At 56.0% G+C, this 12,545-nt stretch overlaps 1 protein-coding gene across 1 annotated transcript in view; it reads right to left on the bottom strand.

Moving 5' to 3' along the window:
- The window catches only part of MAP2K2 (mitogen-activated protein kinase kinase 2), a 27,459-nt gene extending 14,994 nt beyond the window's left edge, over positions 1–12,465 (bottom strand). Inside the window, exons 1-3 of the mRNA XM_006902165.1 lie at positions 12,374–12,465; positions 6,673–6,883; positions 3–93 (exon numbers count right to left, since the gene is read on the bottom strand). Of these exons, the coding sequence (XP_006902227.1) occupies positions 3–93; positions 6,673–6,883; positions 12,374–12,465 (394 nt within the window). The remainder of the gene's footprint in view (positions 1–2; positions 94–6,672; positions 6,884–12,373) is intronic.
- Positions 12,466–12,545: the final 80 nt, after the last annotated feature.

Raw genomic sequence — 12,545 nt, 5'->3', positions numbered from 1 at the left:
GCCGACGATGTATGGGGAGTTGCACTCATGGAGGACCTGCAGCTCTCGTATGATCTGGTTCCGGATGGCCGGCTTGATCTCCAGGTGGATCAGCTGCAAGGCAAGAGGGTAGGAGGCCGTGGGGTGACGGGCAGCAGGCAAGGGGGGCACTGGTCGTGGGCCTCGAGGTGTTCAGAACAGCATCCAGCACTGAGCAGCCAGGAAAACGCGCTCCTGGGTCTCTGCCCCAAAGCCGGGACTCAGGTGGACGCGTGTGCACCACGGTCCCAGCAGCACTGTGCACGGGGCCGTGTCTGCCCCCAAGGACAAGCTCCAGGCACGGAACGGAGCATGACATGCTGTGATCTGGGGAGCCGTGAGGGGGAGAGGACAAGCGAGAAAGCCAGACAGAAAGGGGCCATGGCAGAGCACTGTGCTTGACCCCAACCGTGGAATGCCCCGTGGCGAACCAGGGGGCAGAGCTGGCCAGTGAATGCCCGGGGCTGGCTGCCAGCAGGGGTGTGGCTTTCTTCAGGGGTCACGGAGACCTCCTCAATTTGTGGTAATGATGGAGGCATGAACCTACAAATACTCAGAAAACCATCTAACTGTTTTGAAAGCGTGAATTACTAAGTCTACAGAGTTGTTAAACCAAGCAAGCAAATACTTTATTTCATCACAGCTGAGAAGTTTGGTTTTATTCCCTCAACTATGCAGATGACACTACATCTGTACGCCAGCACTGGTCCGTTGGTGTTCGGCCGTGGCTGCACGCTGCTGAGACACTGCGAGCCACGCTACCTGCATACCAGCAGGGCCCCCCCATTTCAGTGGAGCTTCCAAACCAAGACAGATGAGAAGAAAGGCCAGGCAACCCACCTCAGAATGTTAATCGAGAATCACACAATACTGTCTGACGAAGGACTGGAAGATGGGGCCTCCTGGGCTGAGAGGCACCTGAAACACACAGGGACTACAGCGAGCAGACTCGAGAACACCACGCACCATTTCACTGTGTTACATGCAAGGCTGTCAGGAAGGGGCCGGCTGGGCTGCCATTACCAGCAGCACTGTGCAAAGCTGCAGCCAGTCCCAAGGCCTGAGCGAGAATGCCCCTGGGGCTATTACACTCTCAGCCCGAGGGGCCCCGCCTTGGCCCTCCAGGAGACAGACCACCTGACCATCCGCCCGAGACTCAATTCTCCTTCCACCTCTGCTGGATCGGACAGAACTTATCACTGACTCCATCTCCTGCCGGTGTCGAGGCAACTCCCAGTGACCCTCTCTCCCTTACAGTGGCTGGAGCCCAGCTGCTGTCCTGGTCAGTAGTCTAGCACATAATCCACTGCACCACTAGAGCTCTGACTGCCCACAGCACAGTGGAAGGGAACAGCACGGCCATGTGAGGACGACCACCTGCTGACACACCTCCAGCTGCCTCAACAAGGACCCCCCAAGTGAACTGGGAGCCTGCAGCGCCGCAGGTAGTGCTGTCACGCTGGCTGCCAGCCCCACACAGCGCAGGCCCACGGGTGACAGCACCAGGTGCTGGCCGGCCGAGCACCCCCAGGGCCTCAGTCTGTTGAGCCCACTCTGTGGTCCTGTGGATTTCAGGGGCCTTTCAACTTGGGGGACTCCACTGGGTCCACAGGGTCTCACTGGCTGATCCAGGGATGTGCACTGCCCGGCCTGCCTTCCTGATCTCAGTCTGGAAGATCTGCTGAGACCTGTCCACCGTGAAGTGACCCTGTTGGCATGTGAGATGCCAGCGGCAGAGCAGCCAGCATCACAACACACCTGCTGCAGAGTAACAGAGGATGGAGCCAGTGCTGTGTGTGAACACGACGCGGTCAAGTCCACGGACATGTGCCCGGAGTGTGGATGACACTGGCTGATGGAGAGTATGAAGACCATCCCAGAATCGGGGTGAAGACAGGCGCGGACACGCTGGGCTAGCAGCTCAGACACTGTGAGCAGACACGCTGTGGTGGCTCAGGGAGCAGGTGACACTGGGCTGGGCTTCCAAGGAGGGGCAGGAGGCTGCCAAGCGGAGGGGTGGGAGGGCAGGTGGAGTGGGCGAGGGACAAAGGCTGCCTGTTCAAGGGCATGTGGTGTGAAGTATGCATGGCGTGCACGACGCTGACCTGGCCAGCCTGTGGGGAGGGGCAGGCGCCACCTGCTCAGCAGGCCTGTGCCTTTGACTCTGTGACCTTGGGGACAGTAGCTGGAGGCGGCGACCTGAAGCCATGGCACCCAGCACCTGGCCTTCCCCAGCAAAGCCTCTGCCCGACAGCCACACCGGGCAGGACAGTGGTAGAAGGTACCAGAAGCCCAGGATGCTGTAGGAGGTAGGCTTACACCTGTGCGGGGGTGCCTCCTCACTAGGCCTGGCCGTGCGGCATTGGAGGGGAGGGGAGGCGAGGCCTGCTCTGAAAGGTGGGAGGCCTGGCCGTGCGGCGTGGGGGGGAGGCCTGCTCTGAGGGGTGGGAAGCCTGCTTTGAAGGGTGAGCACAGCCAAGTTGGTGGAGCGGGAGGGGTGGCTGAAACAGGAGAGCTGACAAAACTTCAGATGCCCCAGTGAAGAAGACAGGCGCACATCTTCACGTGGGTTGCTGAACTCAATGCAGCAGAAATGAGCATTTCAGCCACTCATCTCAATGGGAGTTACCAGCAAGGTAGTTTCCCCTACCAAACCTTCAAAATCTTTTTGTTGGCTGCTGTCAAGCCTGCCTGGGCTCACGGTGTCCCCAAGGCCAAGAGAAGAAGTGGTGTTGGGCCTTCCACGCTGCAGCCGTGGTCCTGTGTGTACTCTGCGTGTTCCCACCCTCGGGGCTCGTCCGCCAGCAGTGTTAGATCGCATTCTGTAGCGATCACAGCTGATTCTCAGGAGTCAATTTCCAGGCCTTTCTTCTTAGTCTGAAAGTTGGGCTGAAACCTGTCCACTGTGGGTGGCCATTAGTATTTGAAATTCTAAGGGCACAGCTTCTAGCCTCACAGGAATGCAGAAGCCCCCACAGTAGGCGACATGCTGACTGGCAGAGGTGACTCTTGCCTAGTTTAGACCGATGACATTTCAGCACTCAGTGGCAACACGAGCCCAGGGGCCGCCGTACTGAACAGGGACACTCCAGATCCAGAACCTGAGGGGCCAGAGATGACTGCAGGGCCTCAGCACCATGGCTCAGGGGCGTCATGGAGTCCTCTGGGGTGAGGCACACGTGCGCCCAGAGGTGCCTATGAAGAAAGGCTATGTGCTTCTCAAACATTCCCACTGAGAACTTGCTGGAACCCAGCTCCACGGTGACACGCGGGTCTGCACGGGTCCAGGTGGACACAATTCTCTGGAGGGGAGGGTGTGTGAGGAGCGAGGATAATAAGCGAGGGTGGGGAGAGACATTAGCGGGCACCTGTGCGGCTGACGACAGCCTGCAGGGCAGGTGTAACTGGCCGGCCTGGCTGAGGAGCAGGTTTGTCTTTGGGCCAGTCCAGGGACGCTCCCTATGGAGTGGGCTCCCAGGTCCTCCCATCCACCTTCCCCTTCCCTCACCCAGGCCATGGGGCCTAACTGATGAGGTAAGCAGACACCGAGGACGCGATGCTGCCCCATGTCTGCTGCAGGGAGAGGAGAAAAGGGACAGCAAACGCAGGAGTGGAGGATCCCATCACAAACCCCATCGAGTGCTGGGTCGGGAATGATCCAGGTGATGGGAAAAGCAGCTCCAGGCTCCTGGAGAGAAAGAGCTGGCGTGCTGACTGTCTCGGAGGCACCTCCATGGTCCCGTGGGGTCGTTATGCACGGTAGTCAACCTGACAGCATCAGCAGCGTGAAGTGATTCTGAGGCTCCCCCCGCCGCCACGCTGGCTAGGAGAGCATAGACAGCCAGGGGCATGCTGGCAACCACACTGCTGCTGGGCCTTCCAGAAGCTTCTCCCAACCCCCCCCCCCTCTACCTCTGGGCAGCTTGTCTTGAAGATCTGATAAGTGAGTCTGTCCTGGAGCTCGGAATGCCTGGAATCCAGTCTTCCCTGGGGAAGCAAGAATTCCACCCAGCAGTCGGGATGGCTGGGCAGAGGCTGCTGTCTGCTGAAGTATTTTTTGAGAAGGGGGACGCCAAAGCAAGACGTGGCAGTCCACTCGAGTGGGGCCGGAGGCCTTGGAAACCCCACTGGGCAGTTCTACTCTGTCCTAGAGGGTTTCAAGAGTGGGAATCTGATCCCCAGCAGTGCAGAGACGCACGGGGATGCAAAATGCCCAGGGCTGAATTTCAAATTTCCCATCTTCAGGGTAAGCCAGATGCCACGCAACACTCAAGGGAAACTGGTCTCACAGGGAACCTGCATTCACAGGACCGCAAGGAGCCCCGGCCTGGGCCTGGCTCAGCTCCTGGTCCCTCAGGGGCTGCAGTCCACAGCACAGGGGTCAGCAGGCAGGAGACCTTCCTGTGCAAGTTAGGAACGGATGCACCCTGTGCCAACACTGTGCGGGGAACGTGGTCACTCATACCAGCAAGCTGACAAGACAGTGGGCTCTCAGGAGGAAGCGGCCTCCTGTGTCTAGGAGGAGACCGTGCAGGCTGAGCTCAACTAGGAGCTGCACGCGGGGGTGCTCAGGAGCGAGTCACCCCAAAGAGCGACTCACAGGGCCGCCAAGTCACCATCGACTCAAGGGCACCTAAAAGCAGTTCTGCCCAGTGGTACAATGCGTGCCTCCTGCACAGGACGTCTGTATTCAATTCCCAGCCAGGGCACCTTGTGACTTACGGGGCGTACAACCAGAGACACGTGTGAATTAAAGTAAGACCACCGAGGCTTTGCTCCTACTTCTGACACACGGGGACCCCAGCTGTTACAGGGGAGGGCCATACTTCATGCCGTTTTCATGTTTAAGAAAGCGGATCATCAGGCAGCGGCAAGGGGTGGGTCTGAACTGTCAACTTCTCTGTTGTAAACAGTGCACTCACAGAAGGTGCAAACAGTCCATAGAGTCCCATGTACACACAACCCGGCTTGCCCAAGGGGACGTCACGCGTTAATGTCACACTCAGGAGTAAGACGGAGATAACCTAATGCAGTCACAAAACTTGTCCCTTCCGGGTTCTGCAGCGTGTCGGAGTGGAACTGCACTCGGCAGCCTCTCCTTCCGAGGCACTGCTGTGCGGACTCAACCTTCCCAGCTCTCCTTAGCAGCTGCCACTCAGGGACCTCATCCCCCAACTTTAAACTCCCACACCTTAAACTCCAGGCTGCAACAAAGCTGTAGAGAAACACCCCCACCCCAGAAGTCAGGGCCCCAGCTCACTCGTGTCTTTCCGTGGGTGCCCTGTGCTTTGAACCTACACGTACCAGGTCCACCTTGACTTCACAGCATGCCTGCGACCTGGTCTGGCTGACCACTGTCCCACTCTCAAATGGTCTGGGGCCAGCAGAATCACGATTTTTTCCTTTTGTTGCCCAGGCTGCAGGCAAAGCAGACCAAGACACCATGCTGTTCTGGTTTGAAGGCAACGGCCTGCAGCGTGGGGACCAAAATAGAAAGTGCTCGGCTACAGATGTCTGGAGGGAGGACGTGCTTAGAGGGAGAGGAGAACCATCTGCAATGCTGAATGCCACCTGGAACCACATACACCCTCTTCACAAAGACCCTTCAGTGCTGCCGGACCCCTGGATGTTCAAGAAGGCTGAACGGATGCATCTCTATGTACTCAACGGTGTCTAAGCAGAAAGGGCTCTGACAAATTTAGCTATAAGCCACTCATGTGGATGCAGGTGGCTCAGAGGCAGAGCGCTTCTCCCACGCAGGAGGCCCAGGTTCAACTCCTGGCCAATGCCTGTCTCTGCAGAGACACCAGTCATCTGTCCATGAAGGCCTGCACATTGCCAGGAAGCACAAGAGGTTCCAGTGGTGCTTCCAGACTAAGAACTAGGAAGAAAGGCCGGGCCATCTAATTCTGATAATCAGATACTGAGAACCCCGTGGAGCACGATGGCCTGATGCCTGACTACGGGGTTGACACAGGACCAGGCAGCCTTTTCCCTGGGGACTGACTGGGGGTTCCCAAGAGTCCAGGCGGCCTTGACAGCAGCTCCTACCACCACATCCTAAAATGGTCACACCCTCGTCTTCTCAACTCCTCACACCGCCCGAAACAGAGAGGGGGGCTGAGTTCTCCCAACCTCAAAGACGATGAAGGAAACCCAGAACTTTGCACCACAACCAGCACTACCACGAGCAGAAGCCTGAAGGGTGGTTTGGTCGCCCCTTTGTCCATAGACCCTTCTATGCCCAAGGGACCACTGCCCAGCAGCAGCAGTACACCCGGGTCTACAAAGCTCTCTTGGGCTGCAAGGTACCAGTGATGCTGGCTTTTGATGCCTCCACTTTTCTTTCTTGAAAACCACACTCTACCCGCCTCTGCAGCTAGTCTAAACAGTCCAGAAAGGTTTTTGAAACCCAAACTTCGAAAGGTCTCAAAGGCAGAAGTCAGCCATCAAAAGAAAAATGGAAGGGGGGTGCGGGAGGCCAGCTGAGGTTGCTACATTCTAACTAGAACCTTCTTCACTGATAATCCGCCATGGGAAGAGCCAATCAGAAGACAGACCTGAAGCCTTCTCCTCTTGCCTGTTGCCAAGGGAACCCACCTGTCATGTTTGCCCCAGAGCACCGGCCGGAGGGCTCTGCCCTCTGCTGCTCACCTTCCTGGCCATGATGAGGCCCGAGGGCCTGTGCTGGACTTTGGTGACCACCCCACCATTTCCGGCTCCCAGCTCTGAGATCCGCTCAAAGTCGTCATCCTTGAGCTCGCCAACCTTGGCCTTCTGGGTGAGGAAGGCTTCCAGACGCTTCTTCTGCTGCTCGTCTAGCTCCAATTCCTCGAGCTTCTTCTGGAGGTCTGCCAAGTTCGCTCTGCAGAGACCCCGAGGGTGAGGGTCAGCAAGGCTCAGCGGGTAACCAAGGGACGCCCTCACCCAGCCCCCGCCCCCGCCTAGACAGAGCAGGAGAGAGGGATGTGTGCACTCCCCCCCCAGACACACTGGTGCAGGGGCTGAGGATGGCACCTGCAGCCCTGCTCACAAGGTCAGGGAGCAGATTCTATGACACAGTACACAGCAGCTCTCTGATTTCAGGCTGTGCTGGGCACAGCTGCAGGTACCGGTGCCTGGACCCAGGAGTCCTGTCCCCAACTACACCCTGAAGGAGGTATGGGACTGGGGAGCTGAGATGGGGTTGAGTGGGCAAAGACCACCAGGATTTCAAGGAACGAGGAGGCTAACTGGTCTCCTGAGGTCTCAGAGCCAAGAACTCAGACCAGAAGGTCAATGCAGGAACATGCCTCTGCACACACTTAAATGGACATGAAATAAACAGATGTACCTCAAGGGGGTTAAGGAGAACCATAATTTAAGTATATAGACAATTCCAGAACATTCTGAGTCCTTTATACTGCATCCCATAAGGTACAGTAAACGCCATACATTCCCACACACTCATTCCTGAACCAGATTATTAAAAACAAACCGTGCACATTCTTGGGTGATTTAAAGAAATGTTCTTTCTATCTTTATTATCGCTGAGGTGGTAAAGATAATCTTTGTGTTTTTAAACTCTGATTTAAGTAGAAGTTTACAGGGAAAATTGGTTTTCCACTCAACCGCTCAGACGTCGTTTCAGGATGTTAATTACCATACCTACAGTGTAACTGCACTCTTCCCCCTCCTCCTCTGTGAGTCCTGCTTCCACTCATCCTTCCTGCTTCTGGCAGATGCTGCCTTTCCGATCTAGCGTAGCTGTAAGGAGTGCTGAAGTGTTGTAAGAACACCTCCCTGGCATCACTGACCACTCTGTAGGCCTGTCTCCTGTCTGCCTGAAAGTTGCACACATGGTTTAGTTTAGTTTCAGCCTTCAAGGGTGGCTCTAAGTCGTCATCTCAGGATTCCCACCAGTGTCCTGTCAGACCAGTAAACCTGGCTATGTTTGGATTTTGAGTTTTAGTCCACATTTTCTACGGACTCTGCCCAAGACCTACTTTTATCCTGAATTAGGGAATTTTCAAAGGAAATTTTGATTTAGCTCTCTCCACTAATGCCTTCACTTTGAACCCAAACCTGAAGCATACAGCAGGGACCCTGGGTGGTACCAACAGTGACGTGTTCAGCTGCCAAGTGAAACATTCGAGGCTGGAGTCCACCCAGAGGCACCTAGGAATAAAGGCCTGGTGATCTTAAAAGTCAGCCCTATAAAACCCCTGTAAAGCACATGCTACTCTGACACGAGTTAGACTGGCATGTCCCTCGGCTAAGCTGTGGATGAACCAAGCCGGGGCTGTCCAAGCAGAACATGCCCAGCATGGCCTGCTCTAGGTGCTGTGCTGAAAGAGGTAAACAGGTGAGTTAATGACAGGAATTGTTTATGCCACATGCCAAATACAGTGGCCTTCCAACATATTGTTGTTGGGCGCATCAAGTCAATTCTGACTCCTAGTGACCCATATGAGAGTGGAACTGCCCCCGCCGGGTTTCCGACACTGTAGTCTTTATAGATCTTGTCTCTGAGGAGCTCCTGGGGGGACTGAACTGCAGCCAACTGCTAAACCACTGAACCACCAGGGTCTCTCATCAAAATCTACAGGCCCCTATCACCAAACGGATCCTAATGCACAGTGACCCTGAGGGTCAGAGAGAAGAGCACAGAAGGGGTTTCAAAGAAGGAATTTTTATTTTTATTTATTTTTCTAATCAGATAACTCAAATTTATTCCTTTAAGTGCTGGAATGGAGTGATGAGGGAAGGACTTGAAACCTCATGTCTTTGTGTGTGTGTGTGAGTGTACCATCAAATCAGATCTGACTGGTACAGGAGGAGATTGTCCCTCCTTTTCCTGGCAGAGCATCTGGTGGATTCGAACCGTGTGCCTCTGGGATTGTAGTTGCAGCTCCTTGCCACTAGGCCACCAGAGCTCCCTGAAACCTCATGTCTTTTTACAGGTAATTTTCATTCTAGAAAAGATTTAACATAGCTTTCTTCGGAATTTTAATTTTTTTAAAAAATTTCATTATTTTGCGTGTGTACTGTCCAATCGGATCTGACTGGTACAGGAGGAGATTGTCCCTCCTTCTCCAGCAAAGCATCTGGTGGATTTGAACCGTGTGCCTCTGGGGTTGCAGTGCAGCTTTTTGCCATTAGGCCACCACAGCTCCCCAAAGATGGAACGTTTTCACAGAAGCAAACCACTACATTTTTCTCCCACGTAGTAGCTGGTGGGTTCAAACCATCAACCTTTTAGCCAGGTTCTTTAACTACTGTGCTACCAGAGCCTTTTGTTGTTGTTGTTTTTTTTTCAGCACAAAGGCAATCTGAAAAGCTAGTGGCGATTTACTTTGTAAGACTTGTTCGATGTACTAAGCCTTTACAGTCTGGAATCTAGTTCACGCCCACAGCTCACCTCACTTTGGACAAACTTCATTCCAAAGCTGCAGTCACAGGTTACTCAGCTCGAGAGGAAGCTGGAACAAATTCACCAGGGGAAGGGGCTGCCCCCCAGATTTCAGCCAGCCTAATGCATCTGTGCCCACCTGGGGGAGACGGCACAGAGGGAATCTCACTGGAGTGAAGGGCTGGCCTGGACCTTCCTTCCAGAACCTTCTGATCCTGAAATCCTACCATTACTCCTCCAGTTTAAAGAGGTAGGAGCAGAGGACCACGTAGGTGAGGATCAGAGATGGCCCGGTCACCTGAAGTGGTGCTGCAATGTTCTTCTAGAAGGTGTGGAGTTGGGTGCTTCTTCCAAAGGCCAAATTCAGGACCCTGCCTATCCTGAGATCCGTAGACAGGACCTGGGGCCTGGCAGGTGCTCAAAGAATACCTGCCGAACGCAGACAAGGAAAAAGCAATGGGGGGTGAGAGTGGGGGAAGCTCTGATGAGCACATGTGTCAAAGAACAAGGGGTCAGGGCTTTATCCCTGAGGTAAGAACCTGCGAAGGACTGCCTTATGACCCGGAAGCACATCCTTTGAGTCAGCTGACTCACCCAGGTTAAATGTAATGGCAACTCAACCAAGGTTATAAAACCTCCAGCTCGAAACTGCACTGCAATCCCAGAGATGCCCGGTTCAAATCCACCAGATGCTCTGCTTGCTGGGAAAAGGAGGGACAATCTCCTCCTGTACCAGTCAGATCTGATTTGACGGTACACACACACAGACAGACAGACAGACAGACAGACAGACAGACAGACAGACACACACACACACACACACACACACACACACACTCTCTCATAATAATAAAAAAAATTAAAAAAAAAACCCCCAGCTCCTACTGGATGTCAGACTCACGGAACAAGTGTGACTGGTGGGGGCCCGAATCCACTGTCCGGACACAACTTGGGGGACACTGAGCAAAAACCACCCCTGTGTCACTATGAATCTAAACCAACAGCGGGTCTGTGCTGAGCTTTGCATCTGACGGAAGAATTTCCCACCTGACACAGCGACAACACCCCAACTCTAAAAAAGATGGGGCTCTAAGGCCACAGAATCCACGTGAGGACACAGAAGAGGAGGAGGGAGGTGACAGATGTGAGCAGTGACCACTTCCAGTGACCTGGCCACACAGAAGTGGTGAACGGGGTAAGTTCTGTTGTGCACCTTTCTCATCAGAAGTCAGAAGATGAAACAAAGCCACCACCACCCCAGGAATTTCAACGGGGGCCTCCTGGACCCCTGGACCGGGGCTATTCTTGACAAGATGGGTAACAAGGTACAGAAGATGGAGATCGAGTCTGACAGAGACCTGGCAGTGGACTGTGGGAACGAGAACATGCCCAGGGCCCAGCTTCGTGCTCCGAGGCAGTGGCCACCCGACACCCACACACCACAGACACCCAGACACCGACACTCTACACACCCACACCCACACACCCTGAGGTACAGCCCTCAGTCTGGTCTGTACGTCTCCCCAGTGGGGACAGGAGAGGTGCTCACGGTCCTGAGGGCCCCCTCCTCACTGTCCTGCTTTCCCTCACCACTCAGGCCTTCCAGACGCACCCCAGTGTGCCCCACTCCCATCCCCTCCTCTTCCTCTCTGCCTGGCTTGCTCCTTTAGGCTTTTCGAGGCCACTGGCTGCAGAACCTGCTCACTGGCTGCCAGGGGTCCCCTTGCCCCCCCCATCCACCTCTGCCCATCCCTGCCATCTCCTTCTTTCTACAGACTCTTCACCAACTTGGGCTCTTCCCCACCCGGAGGATCCACCCCAACCCCAAACCAGCAGGATCTGGGCCTCAGGCTTCCCCATCCCAAAGCTCTTTGGGTACCTCCAATTCTGACGTTCAGGGACCTCGCCTCACCCCTATACCTCAGGGTCCCTTCCCCAGAACCCTTCCTTCGTCCCCACACCTCAGAGATCTCCCCAATGATAGTCCTCTCTAGAACCCCACCCCCAGACCTCAGGGACCCACAATTCTGGATTCTGGGGCTCCTCCTCCATCCCAATCCTTTAGGGATCTCCAATTCTGACCCTCACCTATCCTTACAGCTCAGGGATGGACCCCAGTTTTGTTCCTTCTGATCCTCTCCTCCACACCTACATCTCAGAGACCCCATCTGCCCTGATTCTTCTGGGCCCCATCCATCCTGACTCTGCAGGGACCCCCATCCATCCATGACCCCTGTGGGACCCCATCTGCCCTGATCCTTCTGGGCCCCATCCATCCTGACCCCTCAGGGACCTCATCCACACTAACCCTTCTGGGATCCCATCCATCCATGACCCCTGTGGGACCCCATCTGCCCTAATCCTTCAGGGTCCCCATGCACCCTGACCCCTCTGGGCCCCCCATCCATCCCCGACCCCTGTGATGCCCCCATCCATCCATGGCCCCTCCGGGACCCCATGCATCCTGATTTCTATGGACCCCATGCACCCTGGCCCTTCAGGGACCCCATTCCTCTTGCTTTCTTGGTGTCCCCTCTCTCACGGACGCTCCCCACCTCCCCCTGGCCCCTAAGGGCACCCCTCCGCTTGGCCTCAATACCGGAGGGTCCCGGTGCCTCAGGACTCCCTTGTCCTCCCCGCCCCCCACCGACACCCCCTTCACGGCATCCCGACCCCAGGACCCTCAGGCCGCCTCCCGACCACTGCCCTCGGCCCTGACGTCGCTCTCGGGGGCCCCTCACCCCCTCCTCCACCGCAGGCTTCCTCTCACCCCGTCTCGTCCCGTACGAAACCCCCTTGGCCCCGCTGCTCGGAGACCCCTTTTCCGCTCCGAAGGGGCACCCCTCCTCCAGCTCCACCATTCAGAGCCCCAACCTCGCGTTCTCCGCGGAGGGACCCCTCCCCGCCTCTCCCCAAGCGCCCCGAGCCCCATCTCAGGACCCCCGGCGGCCTCGGGCCACTTACTCGGACGCGCCCTCGCTCGTAGGGGACGGACCCTCGGCGATGGCGGGGTTGATGGTGAGCGCCGGCAGCACCGGCTTCCTCCGGGCCAGCATCGGGGCTCCGCGGGCCGGCGGTGGGGCGCCTCTAGCCGGGGCCCATAGGGGGCGGGCCGGGAGCGGGCGGCGCCGACGCG

This window comes from Elephantulus edwardii, unplaced genomic scaffold (genome assembly GCF_000299155.1).
Source record: "Elephantulus edwardii isolate Elephantulus edwardi_28Jun2011 unplaced genomic scaffold, EleEdw1.0 scaffold00374, whole genome shotgun sequence".
NCBI lineage: Eukaryota > Metazoa > Chordata > Mammalia > Macroscelidea > Macroscelididae > Elephantulus > Elephantulus edwardii.
Note: the sequence above shows the minus strand (reverse complement) of the source record. Positions and strands in the feature narration are given on the sequence as shown.